Raw genomic sequence first — 27,382 nt, 5'->3', positions numbered from 1 at the left:
CAATCAAGTTTATTAAAATAACAATTTTCACGTACAAAATGATAAATAAAGAAATCAGAGGGAAATCTAAAAAAAAAAATGTAAAGATGTAAAGGCACCATACTAGCAAGAGACTTTCAGGTGCTGAAGCCCTCAGGGTTTTGCCTATCCAAAATTCAACCATTAGTGTCTTACATTCTGGTGGGCCGAACTCCTGAAGCTCAATCGTCACCTGCTGTTCCTCTGACGTGGCCACAGTCAAAGAGAGTGGGGATAAGGTCATACAGAATCTCTCCCCACCCTCTTTTGCCTCAGTAGTGGCTCTCTGAAAAATACTTTAAATTAAATCCCACTAAATCACAGGCAGTCTTAAAACTCATCATTGGCAATATCGTAAAGGAACACTTTACTCTGTATAATGAAGATATGCAAAACTAGCCTTCTTGGGGGGCTGAAGCGGTGGCTTGATGGTTCAGAGCACTTGCTGCTCCTGCAAGAAGTCGAGTTTGATTTCTAGCACTACATGACAGATGGTGACCGATTTCTGCAGGCACCAAGCACATGAGCAGTGTGCAGGTATACACACATACAAAACACTCATACACATAAAATTTAAAAATCTCGAGGTCCAGGGCACGTGTTGCTGCTGGAAATCATGAGGACGTCTGTGGTCTGTGCTGTCACCAGAAACCATGTGGAAGTCCATGATCTGTGACTGCGCTGACCGTCAAGGGCGAGGAAGCTGCGGCTGCAGTGGCATTGATGACTACAGACTCAAGGTTGAAAAAAAAGGACATAGACTATTTCTGTGACAACCCCTACAATCCCAACTGATGGAGGAAGGTCATTGGCTAATAAAGGAACTGCCTTGGCCCATTTTATTGGTTAGAACATAGGTAGGTGGAGTAAACAGAACAGAACGCTGGGAGGAAGAGGAAGTGAGCTCAGACTCCACAGCTCTCCTCTCGGGAGCAGACGCCTCAGAGATACGCCATGCTCCCCGCTCCAGGGAAGATGCACGTGTCCGACCCAGGATGGACTTAGGCTAGAATCTTCCTGGTAAGCGCACCTAGCTGTGCTACATAGAATATTAGAAATGGGCTAGTCCAGGTGTGAGAGTTAGCCGAGAAGAGGCTAGATAGAAATGGGCCAAGCAGTGATTAAAAGAATACAGTGTCCGTGTAATTATTTTGGGGCATAAGCTAGCCGAGCAGGCGGCCGGGGTGCTGGGAACGCAGCCCCGCCACCCTTATTACAACACCCAACCCCCCAAAAGTAACCTCCTAGACAGGAAGACATCAAAGAGAACTATTAAAACCATGACAAGGATACTGTAGCGTAGCTCTCTCCAATTGATGGCTCCTAGAAGGACTGTGGTTGTGGGAAAGATTCAGTTTTCTTTAAGGGGCTGGCCACCAAGAGTTTGACCATGCTCCATTGAGAATATGGGCAACACAAATTGAACTCTTGTTTGTTTCTTCTTCTTCCTCTTCTTCTTTTTCCTCTTCTTCTTTTTCTTCTTCTTCAAGGGGGGGGGGTGGTTATAAGGGTGGAGGAGTGGACTGACGAGGATTGGGAAATGAGTGTGAACAGGGTACATGATGTGAAATTCTTAAATAGCCAGTCAAAAATTATATATATGTGTGTGTGTGTGTGTGTGTGTGTATACTTACATACATACATACACACACACATACATACATATATACTAGCTCTCACAGCTTATTGTCTTCAAATCTCAGGTTTTGTGTTCTTTCACTGATCAAGCTGCCTAAAATACTGCCTTTCCAGACCTATGTTTATCCACGGCATCTCATTGGTGTTCCATCTACCAACCAAGATTCTCTCCCTAACTAATGCTTTATTTTATATGTATTCTGCTGGCCAGGTACAAACTGTAGAAGATGACTTTAAAACAGATTTCTACAAAGATCTAGTCAGTTTTGGAAGGAAGAAAGATATAAAAGGTTCAACGTCAACTGAGAAGAAAGACTCTATCTTTGTGCCAATTTTTTTTTCCTCGAGGACAAGTGACAGAACCCAACATAACTTCGCCATCAAGGAAGCCATTCAAGCCTCCCACAAAAAGGTAAGAAAGACACTTCTCCATCATGCATTCTTCCTTAGAATTAATGCCCATCCAAGCAACAAGAAGCTGAACATGTCTATACATGTGGGGTTCCTAAGAGGCGCTTAAATAGACTTGCTTTTTGTAGCTGTCATTTTAGAACTGAAAGGGGTATTGCACCACAAACCTTCCCTTCTATGAACTGGGTTGTGAGAGTTGGGTTTGTTTTATTTTCAGTTTTCTGTCCCATGTTGTGGTCAATGTGGATTTTTTTCAATAAAGTTTAAGGCTCATTTTTATTTTTTATTTGCATGTATGTATGTTTAAGTATATGCCACATGTATGTGGATACCCACAGAGGCCAGAAGAGGGTGTGGGAACCCCATGAACTGGAATGACCAACAATTTTGATATAATAGATGTAGGTGCTGGAACCAAACTCAGGTCCTCTGGAAAAACAGCCAGTTCTCTTCATTACTAAGCCCTCTCTCTAGCCCCCTGAGAAAGCTATTTTTTTAAGCATCTAGAAATTATACAAAGTAAAGCTAGGCTGTGGTAGCTCACGCCTTTAATCCCAGCACTCAGGCGACAGAGGCAGGCAGATCTCTGGGAGTTCAAGGCCAGCCTGGCCTACAAGAGCTATTTCCAGCACAGGCTCCAAAGCTACAGAGAAACACTGTCTCGAAAAACCAAAAACTAACTAACTAAATAAATAAAATAAGTTATTTTAATAACTTATTTTAATAATAAATAGATAAAATAAGATTTTGTTTTATTATGATGTTGCCAATGGTGGACTATTTTTTAGACTGCCTGTGATTTTTAATGTATTTTCTTCGTTTTAAAAAAAACCTTTTGAGACTTTTATATATGAGTATTGTGTTTATATTATTTCCACCCTTCCTCCCTGCGCCCAACTCCTCCCCTGCCACTTTACTTTCTCTTGAATTCAAGGCATTTTCTTCCTTATTTATTGTTACACACACACACGTACTCACACACACACAGAATTTAACCTACTGAATGCATTTAACGCTGCCCACATGCAGACATGTTCGGAGCTGATACTTTGAGATTTTATAACCTATAAGATATTCATTTCTGGAGAACACTGATTCTCATTCTCTTAGCAGCCATACCTATAGATTATTGATTACCTATATATCCTAATCTAGAGGGTATGGCCTTGTGAAATTTACCCCATTCACACTTGGGTGTGTTGATTGGTGTGTACATGATGCAGGTCTTGTTGTAATCATAATATTGAGATCTCATGGGCTGTAACTCTCCTGTTATGTTTAAAATACCTTTAAAAATTCTGCATGAAATTGCTACTTTTCAACTATTCTGCCTTAAAATTGTCACCCTCATATGGCTCAGCCCAATATCATGACAGACATAGAAGATAGAGTCCATCTGAACAGAGCATGTCTTTATTCTAGTCTACCTAAGGAGAAAATGCTTCCTTAGTGCAAATCCTGAGACATGCCAGAAACTTGTCAATTGATCCAAGCCCTTCCCTTGAACCCAATGTGTGCTGTTGTTTTGTTTTGTCAATTCCAGATCAGACTAAGCTTATTCCCTGGGCAGAGAATTGCTTCAGAGCCAAACAGTAATCAATTCCGTGAGGCTTGGTGATTATCTTCTTTACTTTACAAAACCACAAAATACAATCCAAGCCCAGCAAGAACCCACGAATTGATAAAATGTATTTCTATTGCTTACTACCCTGGTGTACTATAAATTCTTCGTCTAAACTAGCCGGTTCCAGCCCTCACACAGTTATAGCGGGTCATGCCTGTGCTTCTGCTATGTTGAGCTATTAAAGTTGAGCATATGCTTCCCATGATTGGTTCCATAAAGAAAACTACAAATATGGAACCTCCAAAAGCTTACTTTACGATACTTGTCTCTTAGCAAAAGAACAGAGTTGCTCCAAGTTTGGGGGCTATTGGACAAAACTCAGTGTCAGTGTTCACAAATAGAGTTGATGGGCACACACCGAAACACAAGCTTACACAGGAGCAGTCATTCTCTGGCTCGATCGCTCCTGGAGCCAGTGCATCTGACATAACTGAACAGAAACTAAAGTGAAGTCAAGAACACACGAAGAGAAGAGACTGGAGAGCGGGGAGAAAGAGTAAACGAGAGCTTTCTTCTATCCTTGCAATGTTTTTGGTTGTTGCATTAACATTTTTTGATGTCATAATTATAGCGTACAGTAAAAAGGCTATTTTATAATTAACAGTTGCAACAAAATCTCTTTGCTAAAATACGCTAGTTATTCTGTTACCATTGCTTACATAACATAATTTGTCAGACTCGAGAGATCAGATAAAATACATAATTTATAAACACAGTATCCCTGAATATGCTCATAAATGCCAATAGTTAGATGGGAGAATGTAAAGGAATGAGACCACAACACAGAATCAACTGTTTAACCTCAAATTAACCTAGATAACAAGAAATGAAGAAACAAGCAGAGGTGTTTGCAAAAAACAATTAAAAAACTCTTCCCTCTTCTGCATATGAGTGGCAGAAATAGAATATAAAGAATTAGTTTGATTTCACTACTTAGTGACAGAAAATGTGGTGTTCTAGGGCAGGGTGTGAATTTGCATATTTTCTTCATCTGGCAATAGACAGCTAAAATGTAAAGACTTAATGCATCTTTGTAGTTAATGATTATCACCTACAACACTTCCAGTTGAATCTTTATGTAATCTTTTTTTTATTATTTTCAACTATTAGCGTTAGGGCACTCCAAATGGACTCTCACTGATGGTGCAGCTGTGTATAGACAGTCATAAAGACTAATGTTTCTGATCACTGATCTCTTCCTTGGTGGAGAGTGCATGCCGAAGCCACATGGTGAACATTATTGAGATAGTCTCGTGTGATTAGTGCTTTGAACACGGCAGGCAAAGACACTGGAGGGGGGCTCGTATGTGAAAACATGCCATAGAGGGGAAATATTTTCATCCTGTGATAGAAACGGAGCTAATGAAAAGATGACGTTTAAAGAATAGATTCCTCACGTTTTCTGCATCTCTGTCTCCATTTCCTTAGTTTCATTTTTGTTCTTATGCTTTCTGCCCCTTTTCCTTAGGATTCTAGCTTTGTTAGGATCCATAAAGTGACAAAAGTCTTAAATTTCACGATGAAAAGCACAGACCTGCAGCTTTCAGATGTCTTTCAGAAAGCCCTTCTCCATCTGCCTTTAGAATACAACTCAGCTTCCTACAGCAGGATATTCGATGACTTCGGGACCCATTACTTCACCTCGGGCTCCTTGGGGGGCAAGTATGACCTTCTCTACCAATTCAGCAGTCAGGAGCTTCAGAACTCAGGTGTGTGGCCTTTTGTGTGTTTGGCTTGGCAATAGCATGGGATATGTCTTTTCTCCTACTCCTTCCTTCTAGTGACTCTGCCTTGATTTTATTTTAATCCTTTTTGTTGTTGCCAAAATTGAGATAATCACAAGCAAATATAACCAAAAGCAAACATGCTGAAATAAAATAAAACAATAAATAATAATGATGATGATGGAGGAAGAGGAGGAGGAGGAGAAGGAGGAGGAGGAGGAGGAGGAGAAAGAGAAGAAAAGAGGAAGGAGAAGGAGAAGGAGAAGGAGAAGGAGAAGAAGAAGAAGAAGAAGAAGAAGAAGAAGAAGAAGAAGAAGAAGAAGAAGAAGAAGAAGAAGAAGAAGAAGAAGAAGAAATAACTATGTTTTACTTCATATGTATGAGGTTATGAAGTGTGGCCCAATATTAGTCATGGTCACTTAAAGGAGATGATTGTTACTACCTCAAGACACACAAAAAAGCATAATTTACTTATTATAACATTTTATAGCAAATAACATATCACAACAATTTACAGCAAATTCAAAAGCAATTATTCTGTTAATGATTTTAAGTAAAGACCAATGGTGTAAGATAAAAGAATAATTAAGGACTTGACAAGAAACTAAGTAAATGTGGGCCAAATATTCATTGCTGTTGAAATTTACAAGTACAAAGTACTTTATTTTAAGAAAGCTTTAAATTTTATGCCCTAAGGAACAGACTAAATGTTTTAATTTACATAGAAAGCTGCAACATACACCAAGCATGTTGGTTTCTTGAGTATTATCTAAAACTTCAAATACTAATTATGATTATTATTATACATAAAAAATTTTAGGTTGCACTGTTTTTAGACACCCGTGTAACTTTAAATAGTGCCCTTCTGATAATCTCTCATGTGTCCCTTGAGATAAAAATTGGGAAATAATGGTTACCAGAAAACAACTCATGAAATCCTCCCAATAAGTCAAAAGTTAATGGTCACTATGTTTTTATACAAAACGATGTAGATGTTTATTTTAAAATACAGTAACAGATCAGCCCTGGAATCATTATTGCTAGTCCTCTATTCTTACATATCAATAGAGAAAATATTGATGTGTGATATGCCCTGCCCTGTGTCCTTCCGAACCATCAGAACCATCCCTGTTGAAGTGCTTCCCAATAAAGGTAATGAAACAAATAACAGTCAGGGTTTTCGGGGGAGGTTTTATAAATTGATCTGGTATATTGTCTAAAATATCAAAAGACTTACACTGTGATATACTGTACATAGTGCCCGCCCATTGTATTTCATTTCAGTCATTCTTTCTACTGAAGCAAGGCTTGCACGATGTACTTGATGTTTTCTACCACTGAAAACGGCACCAACATCACGACTGTGCACAGATAGTTAGAGGAGCTCCTAGCCCTTGAACCCCATCAGGCCTGCAGATGAAACTATTCTGTCACTGCTGTTGGAGCCTAGACAAAGGTTTCCTGTTCGATGAGTGTTCTTGTCAGACATACAGAGCAAAGGTTCTTACTGCTCAGAGACTAGGTCAAAGAACAGCATGAACCTTTAACCAACCACCCAATACTTCAGTAGTTAAAGACCTGTAACCGAAACAAAAGAGTGACAGGCTTTGCTTTCCAGCTAAAAATTCTCACCTTCAATCTTTTTCTTTATAAACAGAGGTGGAGACTGACAGAGATACACCAAAGAACAAAGGTTGAGGTGTGAGAGGGAGCTAAAACTAAACCTGCATACATATTCATATACATTAGATATACACAGACTTTATATATATAGTATTTACAGCATACATATTCGTGTGGCTGTATCCCATACATCCAATAACATTGTGTTCAATATTCTTATAATCTGAATATTTTTATGTTCAGAAAACTTTTGGGCTACAGTAATATTACCATCTTAATTATGATGAAAATGAATCACACTAGGACAGAGTAAATCCTATAAGAATGTAATTCTCCAAAGGGTGGGCATTCCTGCATTTTGCTCTGTAAGTGAACCTTTTCTTTTTCTCACTTTCTTAATCTAGAAATAAGATTAAAACTACATTGTAGATTTAAGGTATTGTTAGGCTTTCTTCCACAGCAACTACACCTCCTTGGCTTTCGTTTTTTTCTAAAATAGCTTGGGTGTTCTACAGTACTTTTCCTTCCACGAGAATGCAATTTATTTTTTTTAATTTATTTATTTATTAAGGATTTCTGCCTCCTCCCCACCCTCACCTCCCATTTCCCTCCCCCTCCCCCGATCAAGTCCCCCTCCCTCATCAGCCCGAAGAGCAATCAGGGTTCCCTGACCTGAGGGAAGCCCAAGGACCGCCCACCTCCATCCAGGTCAAATAAGGTGAGCATCCAAACTGCCTAGGCTCCTACAAAGCCAGTACGTGCAGTAGGATCAAAAACCCACTGCCATTGTTCTTGTGTTCTCAGTAGTCCTCATTGATCGCTATGTTCAGCGAGTCCTGTTTTATCCCATGCTTTTTCAGACCCAGGCCAGCTGGCCTTGGTGAGTTCCCAATAGAACATCCCCGTTGTCTCAGTGTGTGGGTGCACCCCTCGCGGTCCTGAGTTCCTTGGTCGTTCTCCCTCTCCTTCTGCTCCTGATTTGGACCTTGAGATTTCTGTCTGGTGCTCCAATGTGGGTCTCTGTCTCTGTCTCCTTTCATCGCCTGATGAAGGTTAATATTCAGGAGGATGCCTATATGTTTGTCTTTGGATTCACCTTCTTATTTAGCTTCTCTAGGAACATGCATTATAAGCTCAATGTCCTTTATTTATGGCTAGAAACCAAATATGAGTGAGTACATCCCATGTTCCTCTTTTTGGGTCTGGCTTACCTCACTCAGGCTAGTGTTTTCTATTTCCATCCATTTGTATGCAAAATTCAAGAATGCAATTTAATTGAACCGTGTTTTGTTTGCATTCCGCCACTGGCTCATTCCTCTGTTGTCCAGTGCCCCATCAGTATGCTAAAAACTTGAATAAAAGTTGACTACTTCAGCACACAAGGTGAAAGAATCTCACAAATATGGAGTGGGCTGTAAGTCATGGGGATACTCTGAACAAGAGGGTAATTTTAAAGACCTTTTGTGAGGATGTCATTTTCTGCTTTGAATTTGAGGAGAAAAAAATAATCACCTCAGTATTTCTCAGAATAATGTTTTCTAAATTATTTCTAAGCCTTTACTGTATATTGATAAAGCAAATCGTCAAGCACAGTATTTTGACTCAAGCTGCTGACTTGCTCATTCAGAAAAAAAACCGAGATGCTACAGAAACACTCATCCTTTTGAGACAGCATAAAGACAATCAGGTGTGACAGGTCAGGTGCCAGAGCCCCAGGGAGACTCCCCCACTCAATACGTGCAAAGACCACATGTGTGCCACTAATAGGCACCAAAGAGCATGCACAGAAAGTCACCAGTGAGACCTTGATTCTTTATTCACTGTCTTGTTATCACCATGAAACAAGGTCATCCTTCATTTCTTTAAGGAATCGCATATGGTCGTCAAGTATATGAAGTTAACTTTGCCCTTGGGTAAATCATTGTGTTATAATTAATTAGTCACATACATTTAATTCTAATTCATAAGCTTTAAAAAGAGAATGAAGGAATAAGAAAAAAGAATTGTAAGCTGTAGATGCTTCAAATTTTGACTTAAAAAAAAAAACAGTGTTACCAGATATACATATTTATTCCTCAAGACTGGATGAAATAGCCATCTTCTGGGTTAGAGTTGAAAATGCAAATACAAGGGCTTCAAGCTAATTTTCACTTCCTGACAAATAATATGTACCTTCAAATGTGTCAGGCTTAACCCCTAAAAAGTAAAAGAACACTGAAGAAGGCCGACCTACTTCACATCTACGTACATCTTCTCTGAAATAGCTGTGCACGCCTGCCTTCCCTTTGACATCAGGTCCAATCTGAGGTGTGCCTCAGGCTCTCACAATACTTGTCCCTGTGCATTGTAACCTGTAAGCGTAAGTGCCAGAATTTGAGAAAGCTGTCGCGTTCAAAGTGGTTAAGAGCTGGTATTACAGCCTATCGCTCGTGCAGTCAGATGTCTTGGAATGCCAGGAAGAAAACAGAAAGTATCAATTCCCTTCACATTATCTCAGATAAGTAGTGCCCACTGTGCTTTTAGGTATGCTAGATCTATCTCTCTGTGCCATCTTGACCTCACAGGTAGAGTCTCATGTAAGTAGGCATAATTACGGGCACTATGGTGGAAGTGATTTGAGTATTCAAGTGTCAAATGCTTTAATAGCTGAGGGATGATAAGACATTGGCAAAGGTTGGGGATTGATAAAGGTCTTCTAATGGAATGGTTTCAGCCTCCAAGCTTCAGAGTTTTTACATGATATATAAGACAGTAGAGAATCAGCCAATGAAATCAATACTGGGGATTTGGGAAGATGTTAATTCCAATTCCCAACCTGAAGAGACAGAAATTAGGTAGTACTGCTTCCCTCGACCCACCAGGGAAATGGCATCAAATATAGATTTATATTCAGATAAGAAGACAAAACAACCAATGAAGAGTCTGAAAAGTTCCCCAGTCCAGACTTTAGAATTTCTACTAAAAGGTTTGAGGAAGAGGGATGAAAGGAGTAACCAAGTCATGGGGGAAAAGCCCAAATAAATATGAAAATGACCAGTGGGTGATGGACATGTGGCAAAGAGTCATTCTTGAGACAGTGCACAAGTGAAGGGACTCAGACATGACAACAACGAGTCCAAAATGTGGGTCACACGGCGAGAAAGAGACTCAATGTTCAGGGCTACCCAGAAGCAGTGCACCACAGAAAAGACAGTCCTTGTATCCATTGTGTACTGTGGCCCAAAGACAGGCTGGGAGAGACAACAAGAGCCCCTTGGGATGGCCTACTGTGGCCTCGTGAGTGCTGCCTGGGACCAGTAGCAAGGCTGAAGACGGTGGGAACTAATGGAATCTCTTCCATTTGGGATTTCCTTGGGACATGTGTGGGGCTGAATTTCAAGGCAAAACTGTCTATTAGAGCTGATCGAAGAGAAACTGATGACAGTATCCAGCCCCACCAGTTGCCAGAGTCACAGGGTCCCCTTCCCTGAATTCTAAATGGTGCATTCTCAGGGGTTTTGCTTGTATTTCATTTCCCAGGTTTGACAGAAGAAGAAACCAAAAGGTGTGTCTGGCATGAAACAAAGAGACGTATTCTTCTCATCTTTACATCTACAGTCAAGGAACACCAGTGCGTCACAAATAAGCTGTCTGAAAAATATGAAGGTAACAGCAGTCTCTTGGAAGTTGGTCCAGTGTGTCGTTTGTCCAGGATGCCCATCATTTAACCATGTTGCCCATGACTACTATGTCATTGCTATTATGTCTCTGCTCCAAAACACCACATGCCAAGAGGGAAGGCATAAATAAAATATCATTAGCACTACTTAAAAAAAAAAGAAAAGGAAAGTGGTTGGTGGTGCACACCTTTAATCCCAGAACTCATAAGTCAGACACAAGCGGATCTCTGTGAGTTCACGGAGCAAGTTCCAGGACTACACAGAAAGAAATCCTGTCTTAAAAAAAAAAAAAGTAGAAAAGGCTGAGTTTTTTTTTTCAAAGTCTATTCAATTCAACGAACAGTATACTGAATTTTCCCACAGATAAAACTCTTTATCAGAGTTCTTATCAGGCATTGAAAAGTAAACATGAGTATAAACCAGACATCCCCACTAAGAAACTTAGAAAGCAAAGATAGGTGGGTAACCAACCATTAAAATCATAGACGTGTTATCAGAATGCTGGAATTCTTGCCACCTGCCACCACAAAGGTACACCTGCAGAAACAGGGGCTGACTCTTTAAAATTTGGTTTATTCATACTTGAGATCTAAAAAGGCAAAAGACTAGCATATTTTGGAAAATACCTTATGTCTCTGATCAGCAGAGTTTATAAGCGTAAGGGAAATGGATACGGCAAGCACAAAAGCTGTCCCCCATGCCGGAGTTCAGTCCCTCCCCTCTGGTCATGCCATCCGCATTTCTGAGATGTGTCATGCATGTCTGCTGTTATCATTCCTTGCACCAGTCCCTTATTCTCTGAATGTCTGGGCTCAGGCCCTTCTTGGAACACTGAGCTTAATTACTGTGTGCCTGAGTGAGGCAAGGATTCCAGCAGGGGTATCTGGGCTGAAAGGTAGGGTGGGGAGCTTAACTCAGAACATAACAATCATTAACAATGTAATATTAAAAACACGTGTGTACTGATTCCTTTTTATAACATTCCATCTTACAGAAGCATCTCTATGACACCGAATATAAAAGTTCCCCTTGTGGTCTTGTTCCTCATTAACTCCCATTATCTCATATTTACAAGATCCTTAATGTATAATAATAGATGGCATTATGACACTGTGCAAACTGGCTGATTGTCCCCACAGCTCCTTAACAGTGAGGTAATCCTCCGGCATACTTGGGCATGTGGGAACACACACACACACTTATAACTTAATGTGAACAGTTTAAACACCTCTATGCCTGAAACAAATATTATAAACAGACTACAAATAGGAGCCAAGATTGAAGGCATTCAGTTAGTGTCGGGTAACCACGTGTGAAAACCGTTTTCCCAAAACCTCTTGGCTTTAGTTCCTTTTTGAAAGACTGTCACAAAAGATTCCATTCTTGTTTTTGGCTTCGAGAGAGGGTCTTACTATGAAGCTCAAGCTATCTTCTAACTCATTACCTTGCTGTTTCAACTTCCTGAGTGGGAAAAATACAGATTAGAATACTTATTTTGATTCTGGCTATTTCTACTCTTATATCTGAATTTTTCTGAAATCATTCTTGATTCATCATTAGTGGTTTGATCATGATTAATTCTCATTGCCAAGGCGAACTATGTTCTGGTTTGTTTGATCTGATTCCTTGTTGGGGTATCTAGATTACATTTGTGACATAATGAAACAAATTAAATCACCTGTTCATTTAGTTAAACTATAAAGTTCTGTTTTGTTTTAATTCTTTGGGGTTTTTTTTAGAATTTCATACATGCGTATTTTATTTACAATATTTCAACTCCTTCTTATACCCCCTCCAACTCCTCTCATGCCCCTCTTCCACACTCTCTCATATCTATGATCTCTTCTTCTATAACTGTTAATACATATTTACACACATATATGTTTATTTGTGTGTGTGTATCTACATAAAACCTACTGAGTTCATATAGTGTTGCTCATAGAGACATACCTTTAGTGCTAACTACTTGGGATTGTATAACATAGGAGGATGCTCATCCCTAAAGAAAACATTCTCCGCTCTCAGCAGCCACTGATTGCCTGTAGTTCTTCATCTAGAGGTGGAACCTTGTGAAATCTCCCAGCCACCTGCCATGTTGACAAATATAGTCATTATAAGGTCTTGTTTCAGCAACTATACTGAGATTTTATGGGTCCAACTTCTCTGACATCTAGGACATGCTATACAGCAGCAGTGACTCTCAGTCTCCGGATTTTACAAGCTTTCTGGCCCATCTTCCACAGTATCGCCTCAGCCCTAGTACAGGATTACATTAGATGTACTAGTTGGGACTGGTCACCCATGTCCATTTACTCTCTTCTTTTTTGGCTAATTGTAGATCTACCTAATAGCCTCTGTCCACTGCAAAAGGAAGTTTCTTGGATGAGGGATGACAGTCAGGTTTCTCTGTGGCTATAAGGATAACTATTTAAAGGGGATTGGATTGGATATAAACCAAAAGGTTATGTTGTTGTTGCTGTAGGACTTAGGCAGACTTTGTGGCTACTGGATTTTTAAAGGCTCTTTCTTATTAGTTTCTTTGTCTCACAGTTATTGTCTGAGAATTATACAGTATCCTACATTCTAATAAGAGTTGTCCAAGATAACAGAGACTCCAGTGACCTTCAACAGTGAGCCGTGTCATTGTATGAGGAACAAGTTAGAGGGAGAGAAAATACAGAGAAAGCCAAAATTCTTTCTATATCAACCTTAATTGGGGTTTGAGCTACAAAGGTCATTCCCTCTCTGTAGAACTCGGGGAGAAAGCAAATGGCTGCTTTTTCTTTTCCAAAGGGGTGTAAGGAGAGTTAGACTCATTTTTCAGAACGTTCTCCCAAGAGGCTGTCACAAGGAATGAAGCCTGTGTCCCCATCCAGTCATAGTTCTGAAATAAATCAAACTGAACTGGCTGAAAAGAAATGTAGCCTTAAGAGGCCATAAAGACCTTAACCCAAAAGAGAGAGCAGAATAGGCCTGAGAGCATTTTGAAACCAGAGGCAAGGGTGCCATGAGCTCACCTGGACTTGAGGCTAAGACTTCGCCTCTTTCTCTGCAGAGCTAAACTTTTCCAATCATCTAAACAACTCGCGTTCTCTCCTATGCCTTAGAACTATAAATAACTTCTACTTTATATGAAATTCTTCATCTTCCTTGATTGATTGCTGCTCTTTCTGCTCCAAACACACAGAAGTACAATCGCAGAAACTCCCAGATCTGAACTTTGCAGTCTCATGAGGAATAAAGATGAGAAACAAATGCAAGTGGTTTTACTGTAATAATTAATAGACAATTTTAATTGTTATTTTAATCAGCACTAACCTGTGTGCCATGTTAGTTAAAAATATCCATTTATATGTCAGTACTAGAAACATATTAGATACAAGTTTTTTTTCTATCTAATTTCTCTTACACCAGCAAGCCCTGCAAAACTCAGCTCAAAGTAATAAAACCCTCATTTTCCACTGTGGAATTTATCAAATCTAAATCCCCATTCATCCTGCTGCTCAAAACCTTTTTCTCTTTTTGGAAGGAAAATGGCCCAAGTCATTGAGTATTTTTTTCATTTTATAATTAATATTTTAATTTCCTCTTCTGAGTCACAGGAGGCCTGGGCTTTTGATATTTAAATTCAGACATTAAGAGTTGGACAATTACTTTTATCTCTCAGGAGACTGGTCCTACACAGTAAAAATTATGGCCTTCCAATCTATGATTACCCACCGGATTTATAAAAGTGCATTTGAGAGTTCAAAAGAAAAGGTTTGCCTCTTTTTCCTCTCTTCTCTGACCCGGGCTGTTCATATGCAAAGCCCATGATGCAGCTTGAAATGGGACAAGAATGGGGAGAATGGAGTTTAGGAACACAAGCAAAGTAATCATTTTCAGGAGTTTAACCCAGCGAGTATGTATAGAACTCAAGGTGGAAGACTCTGGCTCCAATGAGGTGATGAGAGCAGAATCATTTAGTGTGTGAAAACACTGGGAAAAGGCAATGAGGAGCATTTCTGAATTTAAGTGTTTACTATGCTAACAATGTGATTTCTATTTTGAGGTCACCAAATCTTGAAATTGGAATTTTTGATAGGCAGTCTAGGATGCCTTCCCCAGCTCCTCCCTGCATCATTATAATTAGGGTCAGGTGCCTTCCTATTGGTTCACTCGGCAAGCTATTCATATGACAGCATTCAGCATACTGCGTTGTAACTTCTTATTTTCTGCACTACCTCTTAAGAAAACCTAAAATGTTGTCATAGTCTCTATGTTCTCTGTACGTAGGGCACTGCAAATGCTTAATGGAGCACTTTGGTAAACACATGAAGGGCAGAAAGAAAGAGAATGCGGGAGAAAAGGAAGGGAAGAAGAGTTAGGAATCAACATTGATCAAGTCTGTACTATATCCCAGGCCCAATTTTCTTGTACGTGTGAACTGATCTTTCCCAGTGTCTAATCCCTATGGCTGGCCTGTGAGATAGATCTCATTAGGACCTCCAATTTGTAGATCAGGGAATGAAAGCACAGAGAGACAGAGAATGAATATACACAAACTAATAATAAACACGTCAATTTGACTTAAGCGTAAGTTTGTAATATAAAGATGACTTTTGAAAATAGCTTTGGTCGAAATTCAACAGTACTTGCATGCCCAGTTAAAATATTTGGACGCAATCCTAGTAAAGACTCATACTAACCCACTTACAATCAAGATGATGTCTATATGTGAGGGGGGTAAGCACATTCCATCTTTAATCTTGAAAACTGTGACAAGGTTAAAGGTTTTTTCTGAGTTCTTTCTTTTTCTTTTTTGATGCAAAATTCTTAACATACAACCTTTTATCATTTTACATAGCTATCCCCCTTTCCCACCCTCTCTCCTCTTCCTGTGCCACTGTCCCCCACCCCACTCCGCCATCCACTCCTCAGAAAGGGTAAGGCTTCCTGTGGGGAGTCAACAAGGTCTGACACATCACTTCGAAGCAGGACCAAGGCCTTCTATGTCTCGGCTGAACAAGGTGTCTCTCCAAAGATAATGGGCTCCAAGATGCCAGTTCAAGTACTAAGGCTAAATCCTGGTCCCACTGCCAGTGGCTCCACAGACTGCCGAGGTCCAAACTAGGCCCACTGAATGGAGACAGTTGTGAGGCTTCGGCAGTTGTTTCTGTGGGTATCCCCATCACGGTCTCGACCCCTTTGCTCATATTATCACTCCTCCCTCTCTTGGACTGGTCTCCGGAAAGCTCGGCCCAGGGCTTTGCTGAGGATCTCTGCATCTGCTTCCATCAATTGCTGGATGAAGGTTCTATGTTGACCATTAAGGTAGTCATCAATTTGATTACTGGGAAGGCCAATTTAGGCATCCTCTCCACTGTTGCTTAAAGTCTTAGCTGGGGTCATCCTTGAGGATTCCTGGGAATTTCCTTAGTGCCATGTTTCTTGCTAGCCCCTTAATGGCTCCCTTTATTCAAGATATCTCTTTCCTTTCTCTCCCTCTCTGTCCTTCCCCATTCTTTAGCATCCTGTTCCTGTGTTCTCCTCTTCCCTCCCTTCTCCCCTCCACCTCCCCTTCATCCTCCCTTCTCTCCCACACAAACACTCCCAATTTTTCTCAGGAGGTCTTGTCTGTTTCTCCTTCCCAGAGGGATCCACATATGTCTTTCTTAGGGTTCTCTTTGTTTCCTAGCTTCTCTGGGATTGTTGACTATAGGCTGGTTATCCTTTGTTTTACATAATATCCACGTATGAGTGAGTACATACCATGTTTGTCTATCTGGATCTTGTTTACCTCACTCAGGATGATTTTTTTTCCAGTTCCATCCATTTGCATTCAGATTTCACGATGTCGTTGTTTTTTTTTTACCAATAAGTAATACTCCACTGTGTAAATGTACACATTTACACTTGAAATCTGTAACAAGGTTAAAGATTTTTTTCTGAGTTCTTGAAACTATAAAGAGATTCTGCATTTCCAGTAAGCTGTGCTTCCCCCACCCCAAATAAACAAAGACAAACATTATCAAAAAATTCATAGACTTAGTATTGGGCCTTACTTTCTGCAAGACAACAGAACAATGAGGGAATTAAAAAATAAAATCAGAGAAGGCAAAAGGATGCTTTTTTAGCTGTGGCATCCTGAGACATTGAATAACTTTCACCCTTGCAGGGCTCACTGACCAAATTCTAATTTTGTCCCCAACGTGGATTCACTATGTGGCCAACGTCAAGAGCTTAATCTTTCCTTGTATAAGATTTCTCACACATAAAATGAAAATTATTATAGTATTTATTTTGTGTGTGTGTGTATCTTGAGAATCCCCATTATGTGAGAACAAAATCCACCCTATGTTAAACATTAAGTTTGTGTCAGCCAGTTTAATGCTGTAGTTGACCATGTGACATATAGTAAAAGGTTGATAGGAATATAACCTGGTGGTAGAATGCTTGCCTAGCGAGCAGAGGATCCTGGGGATAAGGAAATTGAGTTCTGAATTCTGTTAAAATCAGTTAATAGTATTATATTAATGATTTTCCCTTCTTAAGACCCCACACCCAGCATATATAACATCTACTGCAATCTGTTTGTGAAATATATGGCATCAATCCGAATATTAACTACATGGCAAGTTACTGTGCTATCCATCAATACAACATCAACATAAGGTTGATAAACATACTGTTTTATCCTCTCTCCCCTACCCTGCTGTTCTACGGAAATAAATACAAAGCATCTAAGTATTTCTTATGTCCTCCCTTTGAAAATAATGAGATTTCTTTCTTCATGCAAGAGTACTTCTCCTGTTTGACACCACCTCACTTGAGACTTTCTGAACAGCAATGGCGTGGTTAAGCCTTACCAAAAGTTTAGAGTTAGTACCGAGGGATGGAGCTGATTCTCACCCAGTGATTCTGCTCAGTTTTGTCTCCTATTCATATCTAAGGTTGTAAATTTAAAGACATTCTATCGCTTATTTTTTTTTAACCTGCGTTTGAAAGTTTCAAACAGTCAGCAAAAGAACACGATTTATGTCATTCCATGGATCCCAAACTTAGAGGACTATAAATCCAAAGGAGGAAAGTTGGCTTCAAATAGTCAGGAGCAAAACAATTGGAGAATAGGGTGAATTTCCTTCCCACAGCTACCTGTTGCTAACTACGTGTTTTTCAAACATATTGCTTGCAGCTTCAGTATCTGCAGTGACAGTATCTACTTAGGACTGTGAGAGAATTGTGTAAGATAACAAGTATGACGAGCCGGAGTGTGCCCTCTGCTGACTAATGGCACCATTGGCACTGTTACTGTAATTGGTATTATTAGCCCCCTGTAGGGATAAGGGTGTTCTTTATTCTCTCTCTGAACTTACTCATTGGCACTACCTGGCTTGTCTTTAAAGTATGAATTTGCAATACAATTGCATGGATCATTTTCTTGACTATCTTGCAGGTTCCTTCTTGCAGGGAGCAGAAAAATCCATATCCCTGGTCCAGGGTGGGAGGAGTCGGCAAGCAGCAGCCTTGGCATGGGAGAAAGGGAGCTCTGGTCCTGAGGCGAAAGTCTACGCTGAGTGGTTAGAATCAGTGAAGGAAAACCCCGCTGTGATTGATTTTGAGGTGAGACTAAGAATATTAAAGGCAAGGGGGTACAGTAGTTCCCCCACACACACACTCTGGGCTGCATGCTGCACAATTCTCTTTCCTTTTCAGATGATAGACAAATATATATCGAAAAAATGCCTGTTTTTAACAGACAGGCACGATGAAACTTTTTTTTAAAAAAAATGTTAAATTGCACATCTATTGCTTTTAACTTTTAAATGAGCATTCTAGCACAGTATTTAAAATTGTAGCTGTGCATGGCATACTGAGAAGGGGAATTATGAATAGGATTGCTCACACTTGCCCTGGAGTAGCGCGCTTTTTCTCCCTGTGAAACAGTGATTTCCATTTTTGTGATTCGTTTTGTGTGTGACTCTACTTTGTGAACACATTAAGAGAATTTTAGATCCATTCAATTTCCAATTCCCATCACCATCGATTTGATTTTCCAGTCTTGTGCTTGTTGTGATTAAACCAAAAAAAAATGAGTTTTGTTGTTCATGGGATACTTTGCGTGATATTGTCATGTAGAGTCAGATTTGCCTATGGCATAACTACCTTCTAAAAGGATCCCCCAAAGCTATTGTGCTGGTTCACTTAAATAGAGATAGAACAGTTGAATCATTATAAACATGGGATCATTTACATGATGCAGAAAAAAAAACACATGCGCTCCACAGATTTATGGTAGGAACAAAGTCAGCACTATACTAGATGGTTGTTTCTTTGGGCAATTAGAAAAGGTTATAGAGTAAGCCCATTTTTTTTTTGTTGCCATTACCTGTGTTGTTACTATAATCCTCCCATTCATGTGAATGGCAAGTTCACCTCTCCTTTCCCAACCATTGGTGCATTTTCTCAACTGACTCCAACAAAAGCCAGTGTCCATCCTTAGCCAGCAATGAACACCCTCCTGGTCCTCTCCCGATCTCCCTGAATCAAAGTTAATGAGGTAACAACTGAGCCCCAATGAGCATCAGTCATTCTTGGCGCCCTATCTCAGCTGCTTAGGTTTGATGCTTAATAAGTAACATGACATGAGCCCAAATAAGCAACATGTGGTTTCCTTCAGGGATGGTTAATTCTACACAGTTTGCACCTGCCCTTGGGCACTGGGCTTTTTCTCTCCTGGCTCAATAGACAGATATCTATACTAGATCCGCTAAAAATCCCTTGGAAGTGGGAAGTTTCCTGGTAAGCACTGATTCAAAGAGAGCTAGATAGTGGTGGCAAAATAATGTCCATGTGGAAGTGACTCCATCTCTCTCTGTTGTGTGTTCTTAGCTTGCCCCCATCACCGACTTGGTCAGAAACATCCCATGTGCAGTGACGAAAAGGAACAACCTCAGGAAAGCATTTCAAGAATATGCAGCCAAGTTTGACCCTTGCCAGTGTGCGCCATGTCCTAATAATGGCCGCCCCAGGCTCTCAGGCACAGAATGTTTGTGTGTGTGCCAGAGTGGCACCTACGGCGAGAACTGTGAGAAGCGATCTCCGGATTACAAGTCTGGTGAGTGTCAGGGATTGATTGTGAGGTCGGTGCCTTTCCCACTCAGAAATATATTATAGGCTGGCGAATTTAAGCAAAATAAAACTCACTAGAAGCCTCCACCTTATAAACAAGCTTCCAAAAATAAGATTGCAAAAGGTAAACAACACTGGGCTCTGCTGTAACCTATGAGCTGCATGACACTGGGAAATTTGTGTAACCTGTCCATGCTACAACGTCCTCATCCATAAGATGAGGCTAATTCTACTATTACTTGAAGGTTGAAGTATGTGTGTGTGTGTTTAAACATTATAAAGAATTCATAGTATACTGCTTACAAGACATGATAAAATTAATACATGATATGGTATCTTTGTTACTCTTTTACCATTGTGACAAAATGCCATGAACAAGACAGCTGGTAGAAGAAAGGGTGTACAGCTCCAGAGGGTTAGGATGTTGGGGAGCACTGGCAGGATTGGGTGGCGGGTCTCTAGAGCAAGAGCTGAGACCTTACATCTAGAACCACAAACAGAAAGGGGAGAGAGAACACAGGAAACAGTACACAGCTTTTGAAACTCCAAAATCCAACCCCAACAAAACATTTTCTCCAGCAAGGCTACACCTCCTCAGCCTTCCCAAAACAGGGATAGCAACTAGGGATCAAATATTCAAATGTCAGAAACTATGGAGTGCATTTATCATTTAAACCACCACATACTGTTCCTGAAGAATTATATTATTATGTGTATTATAATGTATAAGCAGGATGTTCATAAAGGAATAAATTAGGTCACAAGCAAGGTTTTCATACACGGCTAACTACATTAACTCAGATTTTCTTCAGAAAAGGGAGAGACCTAGGAGTGAGGACATGTTCTAATACTTATAAAGGTAAGACTGAGATATTGACTGGGCACTTATCATCAATATTAAGACTCAGAGTGGTTATTTTGGGACCAGGCAATCAGAACAGGAAACATCCACCTATAGAAAAGTAATCAAACAATGTATCAGACCCCTTCCATGAGCTACTTTTTGCAATCCTCATTATAAAGCTGTAGCATCCCACAAAGCCTGTCACAGGCAGATGTGAGGAAACTAGGCCGTCTCGTTTCAAAGCCCAAACTTTTCGCAGTAGGGTGGCAATGGGTCTTCCTCTGTTCCAGACGCAGTGGATGGAAACTGGAGCTGCTGGTCTTCCTGGAGCACGTGCAATGCTGCTTACACGAGATCGAGAACCCGGGAGTGTAATAACCCTGCCCCCCAGCGAGGAGGGCAACATTGCCAAGGCGAGCAGCAGCAAGAGGAAGACTGCACATTCTCCATAATGGAAAACGTGTAAGCCTGGGAGCCCGGGAACCAGGATCACCCGTTAGCGTCTGCTACTGTTGATAAAAAATCTTAGAATTTTACATGTGCCTACGCAATGGACGAGTGAAGCGCCAAATCTGCTGCTACCCTTAGTTCACTAAGCAGGGAGTCCTCTCTATTTACTCAGTATCTGAATATTATAAATATATCAATATATATATTTATATATTGCTTTAATATATGCATGCCTGTGTATGTGCACACACACACATTTATTTTTCCCTTTTAGTGGGCAACCATGCATCAGCGACAATGAAGACATGAAAGAGGTAGACCTTCCTGAGAGAGAAGCAGATACTGGGTGTCCTCCACCAGATCTCCCTGAAAATGGGTTTATCTGGGTAAGTATCCTAACCGTAACTTTTGGCTTGAGGTTCAAAAGGAGAACTTGAAATGTATGAGCTTTCTTTTCATTAGAATTATTATTTTCCTACTTTAAGAATATGTTGTCTCAAAAGTACAAAGAGATATCTAAGAAATGCTGGAACACCCTATTGTCGTGTTGTCCCTGGAGGTATCTTCATGCCTGCTTGTTAGTCAGGGAAGAGCCAGGTGATGTTGTCCGTACCACTCAGGTCATAAGAAGGCGGTAGACTGTGTGAGTAGAAAAGGGAGCTTCAGCACAGGGTAGGTTTGGATGACTCCAACAGTCTGCAACTGAGACCTGTCTGTTGACTTCTACATCTGAGAAACCTAACACCCGTCATCTCGGGCAGATTCTCTGAGAGATAAAGGAGATCTGAATATAACTGCTGCAGGTATTGAGTCTGTATTGTCTTTTTAGGTTAGAGATCTGTAGAACCCTTGAGCAGTCAGAACAAGTCTATACACACACACACGGGGGGTGGGGGGAGAAGGGGAGCAGATTCCAAGACAGGGAGGCTGGTTCCGAGTCAGGGTTTCTCTGTATAGTCCTGACTCACTCTGTAGACCAGGTTAGCCTCAAATTCATGTAGATCCAACCACCTCTGTCTCCCAAGTGCTGGGACTAAAGATGTGTGCCACCACTGCCCTGCCCAATAGCATTTTAATTTTCATGTTTTTATCAAACCACAATATGTTTCCATGCTTTTTTTTAAAGAGCTGAGCACTTACTGTCACACAAGTCTGTGACTTTAGATATAAATCTTCCAACATGTATGTGCATTTGTGTGTGTGTGTGTGTGTGTGTGCAAAATCTTCAGATTGGTCACAAAAAGCATACTCTATCCATTTTACATTTTTAAACTGAATAAAACTTTTAAATTGATCTTTTGCCAATAGTATACTTATTATTAGAATTCAGTAACATTCAGATCTCTAAAAACACTCTCATATCAAGGGCCCACCGCCCGCATTGTATATTCTAATGTGCTGTGCCTAGTGGCCTTACGAGAAGGAATTTTGGAAGGAGGTAATTGCAATCCAGCTTTATTCCAGGGCAGAGGTCCGTGTCTCACCAATGCAGAGGAGGGCATAAAACACAGAGCAGCCGCTTCCTCTCCCACGGTTTCCAGTTCACTAGCTCTCAAGTAAGACCCTGTCTTACTTAGGATTTCTATTGCTGTGAAGAGACGCGATGGCCATGGCAACTCGTGTAAAGGAAAGCATTTAATGGTGGGCTGGCTTGCAGTTCCAGAGGTTTAGACCAGTATTGTTATGGCAGGAAGCATGGCAGCAGGCAGGCACACACAGCACTGGAGAAGCTGCTGAGAGTTCTACATCCTGATTGGAAGTAAGTAAACTGTGAGCCTTTAGGCCTAGCTTGAGCTTCTGAGGCCTCAAAACCCACCCTCCTAGTGACACACTTCCTCCAACAAAGCCCCACCAATTTCAACAAAGCCACATCTCTTAATAGGGCCACTTCCTGTGAGACTGTGGGGGGACATTTTCTTTCAAACCATCACAGGTACCAAAACACCAATATCCACAAACTCCCATATTGTGTTAATGCTTCTAGACTGGAACCATAAGACAGAGACCAATCCTTTAGAACAGGTGTCAGCAAGCTACAGCCTAGAGGCTCAATCTAGTTTGTTACCTTAAAAAATTAAATTTGACAATATGGCCATATTTATTTACTTAGATATTGCATTTGACTGCTTCCAGGCAGTACTAGAAAACATGAATAGTTATGACAGATGCCCTATGACCAACAGCTGACTGATACACACCCTTTACAGAACAACATTTTCCTGTTCCTGCTTTAGAACATAGATGTCAAAATTATATATTGTCAGACCCAGCTGCCGAAATAATGTTTAACATATTTATACCAGCTGCATGCAAGAGCTGTTAAATTATTGTTATTTAATTTTAAAAATTCACTGAGGCTTTAAAGAGGAATTCATTATGCTTATGGATCCTCTGATAAAATTAGATTATGTCTCTTACTCTATTCCCTGCTGTAACCAAGTCCCACAGACTAGAACAATATATGTATTAGAGAAAGAGTTTTTTTAAACCTGGTGCGGTGACGCACATCTTTAATTCCACCACTCAGGAAGCAAAGGCAAGTGGATCTATGTGAATTCGAAGCCTGCTTGGTCTACGTAATGAGTTACAGGCTAGTCAGGGCTACTTAGTGAGACCCTGTTTCAAAAAAAAAAAAAAAAAACAAAATCAAACAAACAAACAAAAAAACAGTTGTTTTGCAAACAGTTGGGTTTCAGAAATAAGTTCAATAATTACAACATATTTTTATAAGCCATTACTTCATTAGAGAAATGGAGACAAGTTCAAAGCAATAATTTATTTCAGGAGAAATGCATGGATAAAAATATGGCAAGAGGTGAGGACCGTAGCACAGGTTAGTTTAAACTAACAATTCAAATTAAGAAGTGCAAGACCCATTTTTATCTTGAAATTTTTAGGGAACCTGCATAAGGCAACACTTTATCCATTATCTGGGAAAAATTTAATGACTGATCAGTTGTTAGGAAATGAACAGTTGTTAACTGATTTCCAGTCCATTCATCTAAAAAACATGGCACATGCTTTTAGTTGTACATTGATCATGCCGTGTATAGCTATAGCACTGAGAGCAGAAGCATTTTCTATCCTAGCAACACTAGGTATTTGTCACTTTTCTCATTGCTATGACACACGTCAAAGAAAATATGTATATGGAGAAACATGAAAATGTTTAAATTTTTGAAAGGTTACATGACAGAAGTAACTAGGGGAGGAAGGATGTATTTTTGCTCACAGTTTCAGAGAGGAAAGTTGTGACTGGATAGGCAACAGCCAGTGTATAGTGATATTTCATTTGTGTTTTAATAAATAAAGCTTGCCTGAAGATCAGAGAGTAAAGCAGCCACCCTGGTCAGTCTTACAGACCAGGCAGTGGTGACACACACCTTTAATCCCAGCAGCCATGTTAGTTTGCCATAGAAACCAGCTGGAGGCTTCTGTCCATGGTGAAAAGAGCATGAAGAAGCTTGCCCACCTCCTCACAGACTGGGAAGCACACAGAACTCAGGTAGAAAGTGTGAACTTGCTATAATCAATAAGGCTGAACCCCGGGGATACACTGCCTTCCACTGGACTCCACTTCGTTAAGGTTTCAGAACCTCCTGTAACAGCATCGTCACCCAAGGGCCACGTGTTCAAACATCCGTACCTGCAGGGAATATTTCATATTTAAACCATAACAGAAGGCATCAAATATACAGTTCTGTTTGGCTCAGTGTGTGTGTGTGTGTGTGTGTGTGTGTGTGTGTGTGTGTGTGTGTGTGTGTTGTATGTCTGAGTGCATGTTTGTGCATTCATATATATCAGTGTGCATAGGGGAGAGGTCAACTTTAAGTGCCCTTCGCTACTGCTTTTCACTTTATTATTTTTGAGAGAAGATCTCCCACTCAATCAGCAGCTCATCAGTTGGCTAGGCTTGGTCACCAACAAGCTCCAGAGACCCTCTCCCGTCTCTACCCACCACCGATGCAAGAGTGATAGATATGGGTCACTCCATCTGGGTTTGATATGGGTCACCCCATCTGGGTTTCACATGGGTGTTGACGATCCAAACTCAGGTCCCTGCACTGACACAACAAGCACTTTCCTGACTAATCCCCACCCCAAAGCAAGGTTTTTCATGTTTATTTTTCTTGTTGTCCATGGTGGCAGGAGCATAAGGAGACTTGCTCACATCTGCACAGACCCAGGAATCACACAGAGCTCAGGCAGAAAGCGCGACTGGGATATAGCCTCTAAGGCCTGCACACCAGCCCCACTAAGGAGTCCCGCGTGGATGTAAACTCACAGAGATCTAGTACCTCTGCCTCTCAAGTGCTGGATTAAAGGCATGTACCATCATGTCCCAAAGGAGCAGGTTTTTTATGAGAAAAAAAAATAACTCAGAGAATGAACAGCTGAAAGTTATCTGTGAAAAAAAGAGATGTTGATGAAGAGGAGGAATGAAAAGAACAATGTTTTGGCTGTGTTTAGAAGTAGACTCTTAAGAAGACAGTGTGAGTGTGTAAATCCCAAGAGTATGAAATGGGCAGAATCCAGGAAGGCCCTAAGATAGTCAGAGATGGACACCTGATTGCATTCATAATTTCTGCTTTCTGTTTTAAATCTAGAATGAAAAGAAACTGTACTCCGTTGGGGAGGAGGTTGAAATTTCATGTCTTACTGGCTTCAATGCTGTTGGATACCAGTACTTCAGATGCTTGCCAGACAGAACCTGGAGGCAAGGAGATGTCGAATGCCAACGTGAGAGAGGGGCAAGCATTTGCACGACTCCTCTGCAGAGTGAAAGGGTCCTATACAAATAGAGCAAAATCAGTTCATTTTACTGTTCTTCAGTTACTGTGGTAAAAAGACTTAGTGAAGCAGTAAATGGAGCTCTGTTGCTAAAGTGCTATTTCAAAACACCAGACTTCAGCTCTCCTGCCCTTGCATATTAGCCTCATGCACATAGTGCTGTAAAGTACACCTCTGCAGAAGAAATGCATGGACCCAGAAAACTTATCTAACCACAGGAATCTGCCTTGGGTCTTGTAAAAACTAAAACAAATGTATAAATCCCAAAGAGATAATACTCAGATCTGGGATCTTGTATGAGTTGCCATTGTCTCTAAATCACTATTCTTAGGGCGGTGGTACAATCACATCCTTTACTGGAAAAGACTAAATAACGTGTTTCCTGTGGCCACCCTTGCTGTAGGTAGAGACTGAGATTCAAATAAGACTCAAGAAGGGACCTCAAACACCTCATGGGACCACTTACCTAGAGTTGAGATCAGTGTCAATTAAAATGTCCTGCTCCTGCCACTCAACAGTGTTGTAATTCACCTTAAGAAAATACAATAAGAAAATGGTGGGATATTCTGGAAGGTAAGAGAACTTGCTACTCATGCAGAGGATTCCCATTGGATTCCAAGAACCCCATGGCATCTCACAACCATCTGTCTGTACATACAGGATATCTGGTGCCCTCTTCTCACTTCTTAGTCATGGCATCAAGCATACATGTGGTGCACACACACACACACAAACACTCACGCATGCAAACACACATCTACATAAAGTAAAAAGAAACAAATCTTTAGAGAGAAAGAAAAACTCAAGAGCTCTAAGAGCGAATTAAAAATTTCTTGAAAGAAAATTATTCAAAAACTGTAACAGAAGTCGGATGTGTCTGGGGCTAATTACCCGGCAAATAGAGCTCAGCTGTAGGACAAAGGGGTTTTTAGTGGTGTTTCTGAGAGTTTGGGGGTCCAAATTTCACTGATGAAAAGGAGGTACCACAGCCGAACACAGGAAAGCTAGCTAGTATTACCTCTTTGGTCACCTATGTCTGCCTACACTTGGTGATTCTTCTGCTCCGCTGAGCACATCTGAGATATTGCTCTTCCTGCAGGCATCGAGTGCCTCAAGCCAATGGTTCAGGATGTCCTGACAATCTCCCCACTTCAAAGAGTGTATCAGATTGGCGAATCCATTGAGCTGGCATGTCCCAAAGGCTTTGTTGTTGTTGGGCCATCAAGATACAGATGCGAGGGAGACTCCTGGACACCTCCCATTTCAGAGTCATTGACCTGTGAAAAAGGTGAGCAGAGACTCTGGATATGGGCTTCTCATAAGGTTTGGCTGCACGGGATGGGTAATTCATCATCTGCAACATTGTTGCTTCTAAAGTGGATTGTAGATCGAAAAGGAATGTGTAGTTTACCCTATGTCGATGACAAGGTAACTTGTTACTACCTGAGTGAATGTCTTTTTAAAATTTTTTTTGAAAACCGGAAAAAAA

At 40.6% G+C, this 27,382-nt stretch overlaps 1 protein-coding gene across 2 annotated transcripts in view; it reads left to right on the top strand.

Annotated features, from left to right (window-relative positions):
* Positions 1 to 27,382, top strand: part of C6 (complement C6) — a 67,282-nt gene that overhangs the window by 25,059 nt on the left and 14,841 nt on the right. For both annotated transcript variants that reach the window (XM_075975966.1, XM_075975967.1), the window contains 9 exons: positions 1,868 to 2,068; positions 5,160 to 5,400; positions 10,558 to 10,683; positions 18,133 to 18,299; positions 19,569 to 19,794; positions 20,943 to 21,114; positions 21,377 to 21,488; positions 25,710 to 25,842; positions 26,993 to 27,181. In XM_075975966.1, coding sequence (XP_075832081.1) covers positions 1,868 to 2,068; positions 5,160 to 5,400; positions 10,558 to 10,683; positions 18,133 to 18,299; positions 19,569 to 19,794; positions 20,943 to 21,114; positions 21,377 to 21,488; positions 25,710 to 25,842; positions 26,993 to 27,181 — 1,567 coding nt within the window. The remainder of the gene's footprint in view (positions 1 to 1,867; positions 2,069 to 5,159; positions 5,401 to 10,557; positions 10,684 to 18,132; positions 18,300 to 19,568; positions 19,795 to 20,942; positions 21,115 to 21,376; positions 21,489 to 25,709; positions 25,843 to 26,992; positions 27,182 to 27,382) is intronic.

The sequence above is a fragment of the Microtus pennsylvanicus genome, chromosome 6 (assembly GCF_037038515.1).
Source record: "Microtus pennsylvanicus isolate mMicPen1 chromosome 6, mMicPen1.hap1, whole genome shotgun sequence".
In the NCBI taxonomy this organism is placed as follows: Eukaryota; Metazoa; Chordata; class Mammalia; order Rodentia; family Cricetidae; genus Microtus; species Microtus pennsylvanicus.
Note: the sequence above shows the minus strand (reverse complement) of the source record. Positions and strands in the feature narration are given on the sequence as shown.